The following is an 18368-nucleotide window of genomic DNA, read 5'->3' on the forward strand; positions in this document are numbered from 1 at the left end:
GGTGTTATTCACAGGTTTCCTGAGTAATTAATTGCATGTGGCATAAAATAACATCACTGGAGCCATTTTGTGGAGGACGCGCGAAAATCGCTTGTAAAATTACGTATAGATTGAATATTTTAAACATGAAAATAAAGCGGGATCGGTGCGTAGCGAGAACATAAAGATATCTCACTCACACGACTTCAATGTTTTGGCGGTTTCGTTGGCAATTATGTAAGTACCAAATCTTTTAATATGTTACCTTAATAATTACCTTATAGATACCGAAAGTTTCTAAGTCAACGAATTTGTGAGGACCATGGAGTTAACTCTATGGTGAGGACGGATGGACATTTAAATATTCTTGAAATTTATTTTCTTTTGGATAACAATATTCCGAAAAAATTCTTAAGTACATTCCGAAGTAATTCTTTTCTTCGGCTTTCGTGGCTCTAAGGACTAAACTAAAACTATTTCTAGAGTTTAATCTCGTTTTATTACTATCACTATTGTAGCTTATTCAACAATGGAATTCTCTAAACGTGATTAAACCCAAGTCAAACAAACCTCCAGACACTGCTAGTTCGTTCTATGTGAAATCAAATGCTTAGAAATATTTTTATAACATGGTGGTTGGCATTATCATATGTGTCGTGGTCGTCTGTAACCACGAAAACTATAAATTATTCAAAGCATTGGAAATTTAATATTAAAGTAGCAATAAAAAACGCAAGATAAGGCGTAAAAGTAGTTTTAATTATAATTTTTAGATAAACCTTCATCTTATTTACTTCCTCTCTCTCCTCGTCCACGGATTTACGACCCAACTGTCCTCAAGCTACTTCTATAACTAACGTTCTCCTACTTCACCGAGAAGTAGCTGTATTCTTGACGATTTTCCCATTCAACTTCCTGACGCCGTCTTGAGTACTTACTGGTGGAAAGATGCTAGGCTCTTACGGTAGGCACAACGTTCCTACCTAATTCTGATGAGAATCAATTATTAGTTCCTGTTTGAGAGATAGAAAAACTGTTTCATGACAACAAATTATCGTATTTGTTTGGCCTTTATTAATAACTTCCAAATTGATTCTTTCATTTTATTTTTTCAAATTCCTACTAATCATTTCCTATTTAATTTGTAAACACGTGTTTACGAAAATATAAAAAAAGCGTATCCAAATCTCATACCACTCAGGTATTGATTTGTGAAGATCAGAAGCGTGAACAACACCAAAACTCTTAGATACGGGTGCGGTGAAGGACCCTCGGGCCGCTCGCGACACAATAACGACCGCCGAGGGGCCTCAACGAACCCTTAGCTTCAACCTTGAATAAAATTTAATCCCCTCGGAAAATGAAATATCGAGTTTGGACCTTCGGTCGCTTGTTACGTTTTGTTTAAAGTTTAAAGTTCCCTGCACATGAACGTAGCTAAATAACAGAAAGACAAAATAAATGTGGATATACATAATAGGTTGGGGGGAAAGTCCTTTCGCATTATAGTATGTACGAACTTGTAATAAAATCTCTTTGGCTATACTATTTGTATCTGGCTGGTTTTGGTATCATTAAAAGTTTAAATTTTAGAGAAGATAATTCCAAATTCAAATTAGGAAAATATGTGATTTTAATTTATTTTTCGTACTGTCAAAATGAGTGAATCTAATGAACAAATTCGATACATTTTAAAATTTTACTACAAAAGAGGTATGCAACGCAAGCCGCGAAAAAAATTTGCGATATTTATGGACCTAGTGCAGTGTCTGTGAGAGTAGCACAAATTTGGTTTAAGCGTTTTCAATCCGGAAATTTTGATGTCAAAACGTCGCTCTGGTCGCCTTATTACGGATAAAATCGATGCCATTTTTGAAAAAGTGGAGCATGGTCGGCATATCAGTAGTTACGACGTAGCTGAAGAACTGGGAATTAACCACAAAACAGTTTTGGCGCATTTGAAAAAAACTGAGTACACAAAAAAGCTCGATATTTGGGTACCTCACGAGCTCACTGAAAGAAACCTAATGAGCCGTGTACTCATTTGTGATTCTTTATTACGACGTAATGAAACCGAACCATTTTTGAAGAAGCTGATAACTGGTGATGAAAAGTGTATCACGTACGACAAGAACGTGCAAAAAAGGTCGTGGTCAAAGGCCGGTCAGGCTTCACAGACTGTGGCGAAACCCGGGTTAACTCGCAACAAGGTGATGCTGTGTGTGTGGTGGGATTGGAAGGGCGTTATTCATTATGAGCTGCTACCACCAGACAGGACCATCGATTCTGAACTCTACTGCGAACAACTGATGAGATTAAAGCAAGAAGTTGAGAGAAAGTGGCCGGAATTAATCAATAGAAGGGGTGTGGTTTTTTATCATGATAACGCTAGACCTCACACATCTTTAGCCACTCACCAAAAATTAAGAAAGCTTGGCTGGGAGGTGTTAATGCATCCGCCGTATATTCCTGACCTTGCACCATCAGATTTCCACCAGTTTCGGTCTCTTCAGAATTCTTTACGCAGTGTCAATTTAACATCACAAAAGGACTGCCAAAACCAATTGTCGCGGTATTTTAATCAGAAGCCCCAAAATTTCTATAGCAATGGGATCATGTCCCTACCTACAAGATGGCAAAAAGTTATCGAACAAAATGGTACCTACATACTTTAGTTAAATGTAAATAAACTATATTAAAAATGCTGTGAATTTTCTTAAAAAATGCGAAGAAACTTTTTCCCCAACCTATTATATTATGTAAAATAAAAACAAAGATAGCTCTTGGAAAATAAAATATTAATGATTTTTTTCTCTTTGTTCTCTCAAATTATCTTTCCTAGAGAAACTTAATAGTATTATTATAATCTAAAATTATCTATTGAAAACACGCATCATATAGGTACTTGTACTTAGCAAACTGTACAGTTATTTTATTATTGATTTAGTTATTTCTACATCAAAGTACCAAACGACATATGTGGAACTGAATTTCATCCATTTCTAAACATATTAGTCATGTATAGTCATATAATTTGACTAATTTGTAGTCATTGAGCCGGTTCAAAGGTGAAGATAGACAATGAGTAACGGAAGACTGAAAAGCTTTTTGGGCAACCAATTAATTGGTCGGAGCCCCTCGGCGAGTAGATGTTTCTTTGAGTAGAACAAATATTAGAACATCGTAATAAATTGCTCACTGTATAAATATTATGTCCTATTAAATTTTTTTAACTTTACGCTTTTTCACTGATTATCCATCGCTGCAAGCATATCATTTATGTTTTGGTAGTAGGCTGTACTTTAAGCCCGCATGAACTACAATCTTACCTATTTCTGTCACATACAGTCGTGCGTTTCAGTTTGAGAGTTAGTGCAGCCGTTGTAAGATACAATTAAGACATTGTGCTCATGTCTTCAAATGAGTGGTTCATTCACAATTTGATACCTCTGAGATCTGCAATCACTTTTTGACAGATAGTTCGTTAATTATCCACGATCAGTACACTACTATATCACTACACTACATTGTAACTATACTTGAGACCTTAGAACTAATATCTCAAGATGGGTGGCGCATTTACGTTGTAGATGTCTATGGGCTCCAGTAACCACTTAACACCAGGTGGGCTGTGAGCTCGTCCATCCATCTAAGCAATAAAAAAATAAAAAAAAACACACTTATACCCGAAAAATTAAGGAAATAAAACAGTTCTCACAACTCGCTTTCCAGCCAAAAAGACCAATTCAGGTAATGATTTACGAATATTTCTTTTTAAATTGTTTCGTGCATTGAACAAGCGTAAAAAACATAGTCAAAGGTTTTGTCTCAAAGGCCGAAACCATGTCTGTTGTATAAATTGAAACGAAATTAGATGAAATAAAACAACAAAGTAGATATTAGATAAATTGAAACGAAATCGTCTCTCCGTAAAAATTTTGTTAGATATTTCAAACTTTTATTTAGGAAATTCCGCAATTTCAAAGTAAATGATTTAGAAGGAGGGTAGAAGTAAGAATGATCAGCTCAGTGTATTAAAAAGGGTTCCCAGAAAAGGCGCTATATTAGCAAATGGAAAGCTTTTAAAAACTGCGCCTTAAACTTTTAGGTTAAAATATGAAGAAAAGAAACACTTCATACATAAATAAAATTATAAAAAATAGCTGAGATTTTAATTACTGTATATTTATTAACTACAAAAGCCACGATAAATTAAAATTTCCTACCCAACACACTTCACTCGCAACTTGTTTTAATATTTACAAATGGACACTTTTTCAACTAATCCCACAATACGGTACTCTTTATAAATTCTCCCCTTCATAAATTTGATTGTATACTAAGAAATTTTCGCCATTTTGTATTGGAAAAATGGAACTGCTACAGCTGTCAAAGGCTTATGAAACTTTTTGGCGGGAACGTGAGGAGTGAAGCTGGGTGAACTGTTTTATTTTGTTAATTTGATGTTTGTTCAGGCTTTAATGTGTAGCCACGGTGGCTTATTAACTATTTAATTTCTGTGAAAGTACGCAAATGTGAGAAAATGGAACAAGTCCACTGAAAAAGTCTCGGTAAATAACAACCATTTTACTCAGAATATATTTTATTCCATATAATTTTGTTTCATTTCATTTCATACCAATCATTTAATGTCTCAAATTAATCAGTATATTTCGCTTCCAATTTTCGTAGGTAATACAGAATTACAAAAGAGTTTGTATGGTTTGATACCTTGGCCTTTCCTGTTGGAAAAATAGAACTACTAGACTTCTACTGTCACTACTCGCTACACTGCTGTCACATTTCGATAAATGTGGTTTATGTACGTTTTGTAAACAAATCGTAGATACATTATCATTAATAAATCATATATATTTTCAAATGTCCCGTACGAGTGCACGCTAGAATAATATATATTATAATGGATTTTATAATCGACACCGCTGGTGACGATGATCTGCAGCTGAAGGATGAGTTATTTGAAAAAAATGATAAACCTTATTTTATAGGTTAGTTAAAAACTGTTATCAATATATTGAAGTAAAATGAGGTATAAATAAATATATATAATCTTAAGATATTACCTAGGTACTTGGTTAAACCGGTCATCGTTCTCGTCGAACCCGTCGCTTGCGACGAAGGGCTCGGCGAGTAAATTGACCCACACACAGCCCACTGAGTTTCTCGCCGGATCTTCTCTGTGGGTCGCATTTCCGGGAGATAGATTCTGCGAAGCACGACTCTTGCTAGGGTTCGTGTTAGCAACGTCGTCAGGTTTGAGTCCCGTGAGCTCACCTACTAGCTCAGCCTATTCCTAATCTTTTTAACTTTACTAATCGTCTTGCTTCCTAAATTGGGTACTAGTAAATACTAGTAGAATAATAATTTGTGAGTCTACACGGATAGGTACCGCCATTCTGACTATTTCGATAGCGAAACAAACACGTCCCTGCACGAAGAAATGGCGCCAGTTTGCAAAGCAAATTGAAAACAAATGTTACAGACTTAGTATAGTGTAAATCACCATACACAACCTCAAGAAAACTTTCAGAACCAAAAACAGACTTTAATTTATATTTAAATATTATCTGGCTATATTTTCAGAAAAAGAAGAAACCACAAAGGCAATACTTCAACTGTTTGATAAAAAGAAACAAGAACTCGATGCCCAAAAAGATGCAGAGGAAGAAATACAGAAAAAGTTAAAAAGCATTAAACTAGACAGCCAATTTGAGGATTTCTTTTCAGATATGAATTGGACACAGTCCCTTATTAAAAATAAAGGAAATAAATTGAAATTTCACTTTGACCAACTAGACACTGAAACTGGCCAGTTAAAATCTAAAATTGGAGTTGTAGATGTGGAAAAAGAAATGAAAACATCTGTCTTAAAGCCTGGTTTGGAAAAACAACACAGCTTACCAAAGTATCATGTTAATAAACACCAACTGAAAGCAATGCGAAAGGTAATTATAGTTATTATTTTTATTCTAAATCATAATACTAATTACACGTAGTTTACTATTTTAAAGGTTGGTTTTCCATAATGAAAATTAAATTACTAGTTTTTTTATTCTTTTTTTATTTATGACAATTTGTTGATGCTGACATCAATTTTTATGAAATCAAAACATTGGAAAATATTGCATTTATTCATTACTTGTTATTTTCAGAGGGAACGCGAGAAGACGAAAGGCTCACAGTGGTTTAATTTACCAGCTCCTGAAGTGACAAAAGATCTTAAGAATGACCTGCAAGTGCTCAAGATGAGATCAGCATTAGATCCGAAACATTTCTATAAGAAGAATGACATGAAAGTTTTACCCAAATACTTTCAGGTATGTTAGATATGAATGTATACATATTGTATTATTATCCCTTATTATTATTTAAGTTTCGTTATTATTTAAGTTCTAGCCTTGAGCTTACTTAACTTACATTAATTATGCCCATATACAAGAAACTAGATTTAAATTATTGCCCATTTTTCAGGTTGGCCGAATCATGGATTCTCCACTTGATCATGTCAATGAACGTGTAACAAGAAAGCAACGAAAGAGGACCATGGTAGAAGAACTCCTGGCTGATGCTGAATTCCAAAAATACAATAAAAAGAAATACAAGGAAATCATTGATGAGAAGAAAAAGACAGAATACAGAACGTTCATGAGAGACAAGAGACAAAAAAATAAAGCAGAATTAAAGAAAAATAAGTTAAAAACTAAGAATACTAAAACTAAAAAATCTAGTAGTCAATAAAAAGTTGGTTATACACGCATTTTTTTTTATGTGTTCTACCAAAATTATATTGCTTGTTATCATTATATCAGAGCAGAGTTCATATTTATTACCTAGAACAACTATTCTCACAAACACCACATAAAATAATTGATATTAATATGCCTTTTTATGCAAAGTCATGTGTGCCAAAACAATACCAGAGGCCTAAACTGCAAATCTATCCACCGATTAAAAAGTAAAAAACAACTAAGTGTTGCAAGAATGCATTTGAAACTTCCAATTAACTGCCTCTTGAGGAGCATTGGCATTGATTTTGAAGTGTCTTTGTGCTCTAGGAACTAATTGTATACAGAATAAAAAAAGTAATGCCAAACCAATTGCTCATATTAACATTTTTTTAAAAACCCTTATGGTGGCCCAATTTACCCTTGATGTACTTCGAAATTTTTGTGGAAAAATATAATTGTGTTTTATGGTTGAAAATTTTAAGTGACATTCTTGATGTGTCAATTTTAGAAGACTATTTTTCCTTCTCTGCCAAAAATTATCTGATATGTAGTAGTTGATTACTGGTGGTAGGGTCTTGTAAGTCTGAACGGATAAGTACTACCCTCTTATTTTTTCCGTAAAGAAAAGCGTTTCGATTTTGAGAATAAGACAACTGTTGTACAGAGCATGAAACTTTTTTTATTGCATAGGTGGGTGGACGAGCTCACGGTTCTCCTGATGTTAAGTATCAGAGCCCATACACATCTACAACATAAATGCCGTCACCTACCTTGACATAATAATATGAGTTCCAAAGATTCTCATCATTAACGCCCCCGCAACATATAAATATTAGCCTATCCATTACGTACATATATTTTCTACATGGTTTCCAAGTTTCAATTCAATCAGATGCATGCTTCAGTACTTATAACGGAACATCCGTAAAAACCACTGTAGATTTATATATTAGTATAGATGTTATTCCTTCACAGTGGAAGTCAATCGTGAACATTTGCTAAGTACGTATTTCATTAAAAAAATTTGGTACCCGCCTGCGGGATTCGAACACCGGTGCATCGCTACACACGAATGCACCGGACGTCTTATCCTTTAGGCCACGACGACTACAATTACTAGGCATTTATGTTGTGGACGTCTACGGGCTTACCGGAAACCACTGAACAGCGCAGGGACGCCGTGAGGTCATTTACCCTAAGTAATATAAAACTTCCCGTGTGTGTGACTTATTTCTGTTGAGAAGCAGACCCATTTCGGCTCATAGAATGGTGACAGTCGTTACACAATAAAAGTGATACTACAATATGATCACGACAGTTCAAGACTTAAGACTGGCCGTAAGCTTATCTAGTGATAGGTATATACCATCAAAGTAACCATGAAAGGTTGAAAAAAAAACAACACTAAAACACAAATATAACATTTTATTTAAGCTCAAGTTACAGTACATCATTATTATGTTTGATTATAGGTAATGAAAAAATATCACAGGTGCGGGAAGACATTGTTTCTGATTCCAATAAAAGGGTTTATAGCTTAGCTATTATTATTAGCCTATAGTAAAATACAGGTATAAAGTTAATTTACATTTTTATTTTTATTTTAAACTGTATCTATTTTAATGTATTAAACATATTTATTCATTAGAAAAATTTGTAAATATTGAATTCAAAAATAACAGTTTAAATGCCCTAAGTTCCTGAAACAACCCATGAATAGCTTCAAAAGGAAAGCGTAAAAATCTGTTTCACTGTTCAAAGGCCTAAGTCGATATTTGTTTAATATTTCATACTCGTTTGTATTAGCGAGTTTTTTTTTTTATTGCCCTTGTAGGCAGACGAGCATACGGCCCACCTGATGGTGAGTGGTTACCGTCGCCCATGGACTTCAGCAATGCCAGGGGCAGAGCCAAGCCGCTGCCTACCGCTTGTGACAAATTCATTGTGCGAACCGACCAGGTACTTATCTAAACTTTTGTTTGTAACGCTTGGGCATCTTAGCATCACCGAATGTGTAGCACACGGGTCTCAACCTGGCCACTTGCTTACACTAGCCCTAGCAAGAGCAGTCGCAGAATCTACCACCAGATCGGATACGCGACCCACTGAGAAGATCCGGCGAGAAACTCAGTGCGTTACTTTTGTAAACCAATTCTTTGAGTTTATATTGTGTGGAGTTGCCCAAAACGCAGACTATATCACTATTAAGTTTACATTACTAAGTACTCGTTCATTATATTATATAAATATTGGTCAATGCCATTATAAACTTTATACTTTGCTGGATTATAATTATTTTTTAATACCCTCCACTGACGTCAATAGCAGCACCAGTGATGAAAGAGCTCTTGTCGGAACTTAAGAAGGCGATTACCTCTGCAACTTCTGTAAATAAATTTCTTAAATTTGTGCTTTCTTTCTTCAAATTTTTTATAAGAATTATTAATCAGATCAATAAATCATATGAATCATGATTTTTTCTATTAAGTGGAGAGATACCTAATGTCTGCTTTGAGGAAATGAAATATTATACTTTAATTTAGTTTCGTTTCTTTTTCAAAACAATAATCTAAATGTAAGATTAAATAAAAAAAGCTATATAATATAATAATCCATTGCTAGTCAATATCGAATTAAACCAATGGCTCCTTCTAGTGAGAACAAATCAAATCGTTAAACAAGTAGTGAAAGGTGAAATGTCTTCTTTTCAATTTTATTGTTTAGTACTTTTCGTTAGTGTGAAAATGATATTCATCATCTTAGCTTTTTAACACGCTTTTAACAATTTGACCTTTGTACGGGTAACTTTCAACATTATTTTCACCAACTTCCATATAGCTGATTAACTAATAAATTTGCAAACTTTATTACTGGTGGTAGGACCTCTTGTGAGTCCGCACGGGTAGGTACCACCGCCCCGCCTATTTCTGCCGTGAAGCAGTAATGCGTTTCGGTTTGAAGGGTGGGGCAGCCGTTGTGACTATACTGAGACCTTAGAACTATATCTCAAGGTGTGTGGTTGTAGATGTCTATGGGCTCCAGTAACCACTTTACACCAGGTGGGCTGTGAGCTCGTCCACACATCTAAGCAATAAAAAAAACTAAAAAAAAACTCATTAAGTACCGATGGCAAAACAATAACATTATTACTTAGCACTAACATCTAACTCGATTAACCAGAAGGTTCGTCTTGCTGTTTTCTGTTGTTTCTTGTGTTTTCTTTTTAATTTCTAAACGATTTTTATTTATTTATTGTTTTAACAAGAACGACGTCGGTCATCGACCTCTTTAATCATAAAGACCACATTGACTCAGTCATTAACTCACCTGCAGGATTACCGAGTCGTCCTAGTGGGACTAATTTCACAATCTGTTCCTTGACTTTGTCAGGGACTGTTTTTATTATCGGTGTGTCAATGAATCCAGGTAAGATTGCGTTCACCCTGAAAATGATAATTGTAATAGAACTAATATGTGTTAGCCTAGATGTGACAGGTGTGCTTAGTGCGAGTTTTTTAACGTTCTCGATAGCGTCAAAGTTAGCTAATATTTTTATTGGAACGTTTGCGTACGTTTGCCGCTAGGGGCGCTGTTCCAACTGCATACAAAATTGGGTTAACTTTTACGCTATAGAGAACGTTAAGAAACTCACACTAAGCACAAGGGTCATTATTACCTACAAAACATATGACTAGTGTTTTACTTATTTGTAATAAGGTAAATTTTCGAAAGATGTTCACGAACAAATACTACAATCAGGGATGGCTGTTTATTTTTCCCTTCCAATTCGCCAGTAGCCTAAGAGGCTATTCCAGCTAGGCTTGGACAGCTCATCGGCTCAACCTGAGAGAATTTGCTGACACTAGCCCTAGCAAGAGCGGGGCTTTGCAGAATCTACCACCGAATCGGAATCGCGAGTCACTGAGAAGGTCCGGTGAGAAACTCAGTGAGCTATGTCTATGGGACGGAATGGCATCGATACAATCAAACTCACAAAAATTTTAAACCTGGGTAACTCCTAGGCGTATTGTAAGCTAACATGGATATACTACTGATTGACAGTATAGGTTTTATAGAAAACAATTGAAACTTCGGCCTATTGTCTCAAGGCGCCTCAAGAGACATAATTATGTGGGTAGTAATTACTAAACTCGGTAAGTCTCCACCGTCGTTAAAGTCGATAAACAAAACCACAAACACTCATCCACCCAATGAAAATGTATAATACCAAGTTAAAGATTACCATAATAATAGTTATTTATCAATTTACAATAATTAAACAAATTGTTACATATCTGACCTTATGTTGAATTTTCCTAACTCCTTGGCTGCGGATTGAGTCATCGCGACCACTCCAGCCTTACTACTCGCATAGTTTGTCTGCCCTGTAAGATAGTAAAGCACTATAGGCGCTCTTATCGCTCAGAGATTTCTTCCATTCAGCCACAGAACAAAAAGAGAATTTTGAAAGAAAAATAACTAGGTTACATAGGTTAATAAATTTTAAAGAATTCTTGTTTCTTATACAAAGAACTCATAGAAATATGTCTTTTTTTAATTTATTATACAAACAATATTATACGTTATACATTGCACTAAATAATGCATATTACTATAATAATATCAATAGAATAAACTACTTATACACATATCATTAGGCATATTTAGGTTTAATATTATTTAAGACACGTGCGTAAAAACATGCATTCAGTTTTCAAGTATTGTCAGTGAATAATGTGTCTTCACGTTTCTTTTAAAAGAGTCTAAGATGATAAACTGGATCGCTTGTACAGTTAATAAATGATTCGTCGCAAATTTTCTTCAATAAACATTGACAATTGAACAATTGTGAATTTTTATAATCTTATGCACTGCACACATCTAATTGGTTGGACACTTTTTCATACACAGACTTTGCTCCATATCTATACCTTCCAGAGATGTTAGGATCTTATCTACCCTCTTTCAAATCAGTCTTTGTTGACCACTAGACTCCCCCCTGACTATGTATGACTCGTTTCTGACATACAAACAACCATGGTAAAAACTCAAAGTATTTTTTTAATATACAAAATTGCTAAATATTATAATAATTCATTAACTATATGAATAATTTTTTATTAATTTACATAACATACACATACCCATGTTTCCGTATTTTCCAACAATGCTAGAGATATTTATTATAGAACCCGTCACTGACGACTCGGCCATCGCTTTTGCAAATGCCTGCATCACTAAGAATGTACCCTGTTGATTTAATATTGATATTTAATGAAGTGGTCATGGCCTAAAGAATTCGGCGCCCCGTGTACTGGTATCAAACAATGTGACTATATCGGTACCTACCAGGTACTAAAAGAGCAATCATAGGTAACTACCATATGCTACAGAAGAACTTTCATTATGATTGAATTATGATAGAATAAAATCGAAATCCCGAATTTTGTAAATTTGCGTAATTACTGGTCTGTATTATAAGCCTAAGCTTTTGGATACCACCATCCTGCCTAATTCTGCCACCAAACAGTTGTGCATTCTATTTCTTTCGGTCAGCCATTTTACAATACCTCAGGTCTCGTGGTGGGTGAGACACTGTGACATATACAGGTTCTGGTAAGCATATTCAGTTTTTGTTTTTGAATGGTACTATGTAACATACCACACAAGAAACTAAACAAAGTTTTCATAACAATAGGCATTTTACTTTGCATACATGCTTGCATGCTTACATTTTACATAAAAACTCTACATTTACCCACCTTCAAGTTTACATTAAGCACACTATCATAGTCTTCCTCTGAGAGTTTCAGCATCCAATTATCCCTGGTAATGCCGGCAGAGTTGACAATGATGCAAGGAGGCTTTTTATATTGCTTCAGTGTATCTTGTACCAGGTCTTGGACTGCTTTACTGTTGGAAACGTCTAATTCCACAGCACTATGCTCCTCACCACCTACGGATACAGAGCACTTAAGGAACAGGAATACATAAATCAATACTTATTCCGAATAGTTATTCCACTCTAGTCCCATTCTAGAAAGCCAAGAGAAGTTTAAACAAAAATAAGCAGGAGTTAATATTTCAAAGTACTCAAATACATATATATTGAAATTTCACAAACCATTAGTACCAGGTGCTAATGCTGTATGAGTTTTTATAGTTTGTACAGCAGCTTCATACTTCCTGTCTGCGGCTATCACAGTGGCTCCCTCTTTTGATAAAACTTGGCACGCTGCACGACCAATCCCAGAACCGGCACCTGTACTAATAAATTGTAAATGAATTTTTTTAGTAATAACTGTATTCTTCAAAGATCTTTGCTAATTCAAATAGAGAGAATTAAACAATTGAATAAATAAATTTGTGGCAATTAAATTAGTACAATAAGTTTTTATTGTAGTTTAAACATTTTCTATTTAATTAATTACTCCAGAAATGTTAATCTTGGAAAACACACTGATTTTGAAAGTTTTTTTTGTTGATTAATGATTGCTCTCCACACCGTGTTGGACAGGATCACAGTTCTTTTTGACTCCAGTTATTTAAAGTGGATATGAAAATGAAGCTTTGATCTTGATGATTTTTTTTATATTAAATACCTCAATCTTGATTGAGCATGAGCAAAGCTGTACCGATTCTCAATCGTTAGCACCTATATCCTTGTAAAACTTTTCAGCCAACTTCTTATTCTTCTTAATTGAAATATAATATTTGATACTCTTTGATTTTTATTACTAACCTATTCCAATCTTGATTTTTGTATCGTTAGTTTCAGGGATAGTAATTATTTGATTATAGTTTGCATGTAAGGAATAATTTACGTTCAATATGGTTCATAATTTAGACGAAGCTCGTATTTACAGTTTTAAGTGTGTGCTCGGTTATTTTTCTCTTAATACCAACACAAACTTACCAGTAACGAGAGCAAGGCGACCTACTACTAAACCCGACACCATATTGTCCTGTATTATTCAGAAAATAGTATAAAATTCACAAAAACGTAATAATAAAATCACATTCAAAAGTTTGACTTTGAACTTTTTTATCTTAAATTAAGTGTATAATCTATGTTTCTTATCAGTACCGTACAATGGGGTGATTAGGGACTGAGAGGTGAATGGGGGAAAATCAGGAAAAACTTTCGACGCTCAATAGCCGTTTTCCAATTACAGCACAAGAACGCATTATGCGGCATAATGCTCAACTAAGCTTTAGCATAATTCGGCATTGTGCGTCACTGAGACGCATTATGCTCTGGAATTAACCATTACTTAATGGTAGTTTTCCAATTACAGAGCATAATGTCGGATATTCCATGGATTAATCAGGTGGACACACCTAAGCTCTTAGCCCAGATAAAAATATCAGCCCCTAAGTACTTACCAAGAACCAAGAAATATAAAGCGCTTATAAGAAAGCCCGCTCGTTCGAATTTAGGTGCTTACTCTCCCATAAACAGAATCCTTTGGGATTACAATAATGTGCGCGATAGCGCGGCCTCCGTCAATGTTCATTTAGAGTTGTCCAATTGCGCTGAACTAGTTTTAAGTGATAAAATAAATGTTTTTTGTAATTGTCTCACAACTAACAGGAAAAATCTGTCGCGGATAATTTCCCAAGTAAATATAAATTAATCATAAGTAATTAAATGTAATCAAGTTTTAGTTATCTATATAATTTTTTTTATTGTCAATGGACCGTCGATTGCACCTATAATAGGTGAATGAAGTTAGCCCCTCAAAAAAATTTTTTTTTCCTATTTTATACTTATGTTCTATTAATTCGTTTGTTCATCATTTGTTCATGATTGTTCACTGTTAATAATTGTTTGTTCTGCAGTTATTTATTTAAAAAAAATATTTAAAAATATACCTACAATTTAGCCCCTCTAATGCAATTTTTAATATTTTTTCATCCTTAATGACTCGTAAATATTCATTTTCGATTGTTCTTATATAAAACACGTTTGTTCTCTTTCGAAATTACTCGTTTTTTGTTTAATTTACTATTTTTATTAGTTGAATAAATGTATGCAAAATATGTGTACTGCGCATGCGTCAACTATAATGCCTAAACTTTCTACGCGGTTTTAATCGTGAAAAAAAAAACAAATATAAATCCTGAAGGAGCAATTAATTGGTATACAGTTTAATTAAAAAAAATAAAAAATAAATAAATGAAATAATGTGCATTGGCGTTAAGTTAGACCAAATACATTTTTTCCATTACCTATCGTATTAAAATGTTATTTTACTAATGTTAGGAATATAATTTCGAAAGAGAACAAACGTGTTTTATATAAGAACAATCGAAAATGAATATTTACGAGTCATTAAGGATGAAAAAATATTAAAAATTGCATTAGAGGGGCTAACTTGTAGGTACATTTTTAAATATTTTTTTTAAAATAAATAACTGCAGAACAAATAATTATTAACAGTGAACAATCATGAACAAATGATGAACAAACGAATTAATAGAAAATAAGTATAAAATAGGAAAAAAAAATTTTTTTGTGGGGCTAACTTCATTCACCTACCTATAATTAAGGTGACATCTGCCATGTACTTTTGTCAGTTTTCAATGTTTTTTTATTGATGATCACTTTGTTGGTGCAAATAAATAAGTAAATGAATTAAAACCAAATAGTGCCAGCCCTAGCAAACTTCTCCATTAATACTAATTTCGTCCCCATTAACCGCAATTTCCGGGTAAATAGATAACATCTATTTTTGCTTTTTTTGCTTAAACTGTGAATGTACGTCTTGAGTCTTGACGGTCCGCAGATGTTGGGAGCGGTGACCGATGGCGGCATGCAGTGGATTTTTCTGAGAACTGATATACACAACTAATTCAAACTTTTTTAAAGTGATTTTATAACCTGGTAACTATGACCTTTAAGTCATGTCTTATTAAATGTTCTTATTTTTATGAAAAATGATAATATGGAGTGAAATGAAATGAAACGAAGACAATTAATTTGTGACATTAATCAACTGGGATGAAATTAAATGAGATGCGATGAGATGATATGGGATGAAATATAATCTCAGTAAAATTGTGGTCATTTACTGAGATTTTTTCAGTAGACTTTTTGGAGAATCCCGAGAAGTTATGTCCAGCGGCTTTGTTTCATTTTCCCACATTTGTGCAGTTTCACAGATATTAAACAGTTAATAAACCTCGGTTATTACACATTTAAACCTGAAGAAACACGAAATAGACAAAATAAAACAAATCACATAACTTCACTCCTCGCGTTCCCGCCAAAAAGTCCCACTAATTCAAACTAGATAACGGCTACCATAGATAGTATGCGGTTACGTGCTATACAGAGTAAAATGCGAATTAGGTACCTATAACTAATGTTAATTTAATTCTGAAATAAACTTTAAGAAAGGGATTCAATAGTATTTCAATAAATTCCTTGTTTTTAGTGTGAATTAAACCGATATAAGCAATATTTTATGATTATAAAAGATTAAAACATCACTCGCTTTTTTCTTTTCAAGTGGAATTTAGTTATTGATTTTAAATTAAATTTTGGATGAACTAAAATATTTTGAACATAATTAAACATCGAATAACAATGTGTGAAAGAAATTCAACACCATAAATGTACTTTGTTTTAAATAGACTAGGTATATCAAAAAAACTCATTTACTTATACTATAGTTTTATTTAAAAACTTATAATTAACTTAGTTTAACTTTAAATCACCTGAGTTAAAGTAGGTGAGGGGGGAGACCTTTTGACCTTTCGCCGGATGGTGTGAAAGAGGATATGTGAGAAGCTGCACCAAACAAGACAAGTTTAATGATTTATGATGTAAAAAAAATAGTTTTATAGATTAAATCTAGAACATTTTAAGACTATGTGCAGAATCTCCCTTGTAGTGGTCTATGAATGATCTAGACTTGTGTTGTGTGGAGGCAGTAACTTCAATTTGCTTTAATATAAAAGAGATATGTATACATTTTTAAACTTGTCAAATGAGACAGAGTTCAAGGTGCAACCTAGCCCATAGACACAACCCATAGTTTCTCACCAAACCTACTCAGTTGGATGCGATTCAAATCTGGTAGATTCAGTGAAGCACTGCTTTTAATAAAGCTATTGTTGCCAAGTCCTTCCAGCTTGAGCCCCATAAGCTCACCTCCTGGTACTTCAAATAGCCTTTTAGGCTATCAAGGCAACAAAAAAAAACTATTAAAACAGAATGCCTACTGAACGTGTTAAGGCCTGAAAGTGTGTATAGCTCATTTCTCACATGAATAGACAGCGACCACTGAATGCCACTCCTCAATAATTATAGATAAGTTTGATTAGGTATTTGTTATATTATTTTGTTTTTAAGTCTACTTCCAAAAAAATACGCTATATAAAGTAAATCTTGGTATTGTAATACTTTTACAATCTTTTGTTTAACTTGAGACCAAAATTATAAATAGTTATTTAAGATGACATTATCATTTTTCAATTTTTTTTATTGCCCTTGTCGGCAGACGAGCATACGGCCCACCTGATGGTGAGTAATTACCATAACCCATGGACATCAGCAATGCCAGAGGCAGAGCCATGCTGCTGCCAACCATTAAAACTTTTTAATAAATTTAGTCAAATAATTACAACTTAATTCCTGTTTTTTTGTGTCTAAGGTCTACACAAAACACTTATGTCTTAATCAATTTATAAAACAGGACTTAACATATAGGCAATATATACCTAGAAGCACTTTCGCAGTTTATTTTATAAACTTTTTTCTTAAAAACGAATTTTAGTCATCCATAATAAACTAATTAATAATACAAATATTAACTGGTTATTGGTGTAAACTGTAACCAAAGTTTCTCAAATTCAGTCTTAAACTGGTTTACAAGATCAGCTTGTGATGTCACCAGAACATTCTCCCAGTTTCCGCAAAGTGCCTGATTGGTCCAGTTCAATGACCCTGCTATTACTAAAGGGTGTACATCATCTATATTCACTGCATCTATTATGCAGAACTTGTGGTGCATTAGATTTGTAGACTTCATCCAGCGTACAGGTATGCCTTGACGCTCCATTCTTCTCAAATTTGAACCTGTACAGTATGCCATGTCGGCATCTATGATAATGCGGATTTTAATACCTTTGTAGTGTAGTTTTAGTAACACATTCGCAATATCAGAGTTGGTGAAAACGTAAATACATACATCAAGACTGTACTTGGGTGAAGCTAAATAGTGTAAAAATCTGTCCATGCTTTTTGTGATAGTGCACCGCGAATATTTACTCTTCTTTAGTTCACACTCTTCGTACGAAAACATTATGACTTCGTTAGTTTCTTTCTGTTTTTCTTTCTTCTTCTTTTGTACGAAATATTTGTACGCAGTGCTAGTTAGAAAAGAAATTGATAAGAATAATACCAAAGCTTTACTAAGAGTTACTGCCATCGCAGTCGCGTTGCGTTGTTTTTTTTTTAAAATGCACTTTGTCTCAAATTCACAGAAACAATATCCTAGGAACAGAATCTTCTTATTTTTCTATAAAAAAATTACTGAAATCGTATTGTATTTGATTTCGTTATCTTATTTTAAAAGTTTATATTTCTTGTTTTTTTTTGTTGATAAATACACAACGTTGGATTCACCACTC

The 18368-nt window shown here is 33.9% G+C and overlaps 3 protein-coding genes and 1 long non-coding RNA gene across 4 annotated transcripts; 1 reads left to right on the forward strand and 3 right to left on the reverse strand.

Annotated features, from left to right (window-relative positions):
• Positions 1-717: 717 nt before the first annotated feature.
• Positions 718-4423, reverse strand: LOC110385624 (uncharacterized). The gene is made up of 3 exons (XR_002430867.3): positions 4206-4423; positions 3309-3444; positions 718-968 (listed from the first exon to the last, which is right to left on the reverse strand). It is a non-coding gene; the product is annotated as an uncharacterized LOC110385624 (long non-coding RNA).
• A 328-nt stretch (positions 4424-4751) lies between these two features.
• On the forward strand, positions 4752-6757 carry LOC101742504 (deoxynucleotidyltransferase terminal-interacting protein 2). The gene is made up of 4 exons (XM_004928582.5): positions 4752-4988; positions 5584-5945; positions 6153-6317; positions 6472-6757. Exons 1-4 carry the CDS (start codon positions 4901-4903, stop codon positions 6736-6738), a joined length of 882 nt encoding a protein of 293 aa, XP_004928639.1. The 5' UTR covers positions 4752-4900; the 3' UTR covers positions 6739-6757.
• A 1376-nt stretch (positions 6758-8133) lies between these two features.
• LOC101742305 (estradiol 17-beta-dehydrogenase 8) lies at positions 8134-13819 on the reverse strand. Its single transcript, XM_004928581.4, has 7 exons — positions 13645-13819; positions 12853-12990; positions 12491-12684; positions 11873-11978; positions 11029-11113; positions 10056-10171; positions 8134-9113 (listed from the first exon to the last, which is right to left on the reverse strand). Exons 1-7 carry the CDS (start codon positions 13685-13687, stop codon positions 9028-9030), a joined length of 768 nt encoding a protein of 255 aa, XP_004928638.1. The 5' UTR covers positions 13688-13819; the 3' UTR covers positions 8134-9027.
• Positions 13820-16390: 2571 nt separating this feature from the next.
• Positions 16391-18195, reverse strand: LOC101742165 (uncharacterized). The gene has a single exon (XM_004928580.5). The coding sequence runs from the start codon at positions 18164-18166 to the stop codon at positions 17546-17548; it is 621 nt and encodes a 206-aa protein (XP_004928637.1). The 5' UTR covers positions 18167-18195; the 3' UTR covers positions 16391-17545.
• Between the last annotated feature and the right edge of the window lie 173 nt (positions 18196-18368).

This window comes from Bombyx mori, chromosome 15, assembly GCF_030269925.1.
Source record: "Bombyx mori chromosome 15, ASM3026992v2".
NCBI lineage: Eukaryota > Metazoa > Arthropoda > Insecta > Lepidoptera > Bombycidae > Bombyx > Bombyx mori.

Bases quoted from the DNA above. Each gene is read 5' to 3' on its own strand.
- LOC101742305 (XM_004928581.4), bottom strand. From the start codon at position 13,687: ATGGTGTCGGGTTTAGTAGTAGGTCGCCTTGCTCTCGTTACTG. The intron at 12,991-13,644 runs GTAAGTTTGTGT...TTATTAGTACAG, and splicing joins TCGCCTTGCTCTCGTTACTG to GTGCCGGTTCTGGGATTGGT. The intron at 11,979-12,490 runs GTGGGTAAATGT...TTAAATCAACAG, and splicing joins TGCTTAATGTAAACTTGAAG to GGTACATTCTTAGTGATGCA.
- LOC101742165 (XM_004928580.5), bottom strand. From the start codon at position 18,166: ATGGCAGTAACTCTTAGTAAAGCTTTGGTATTATTCTTATCAATTTCT.
- LOC101742504 (XM_004928582.5), top strand. From the start codon at position 4,901: ATGGATTTTATAATCGACACCGCTGGTGACGATGATCTGCAGCTGAAG. The intron at 4,989-5,583 runs GTTAGTTAAAAA...CTATATTTTCAG, and splicing joins TGATAAACCTTATTTTATAG to AAAAAGAAGAAACCACAAAG. The intron at 6,318-6,471 runs GTATGTTAGATA...CCCATTTTTCAG, and splicing joins TTTTACCCAAATACTTTCAG to GTTGGCCGAATCATGGATTC.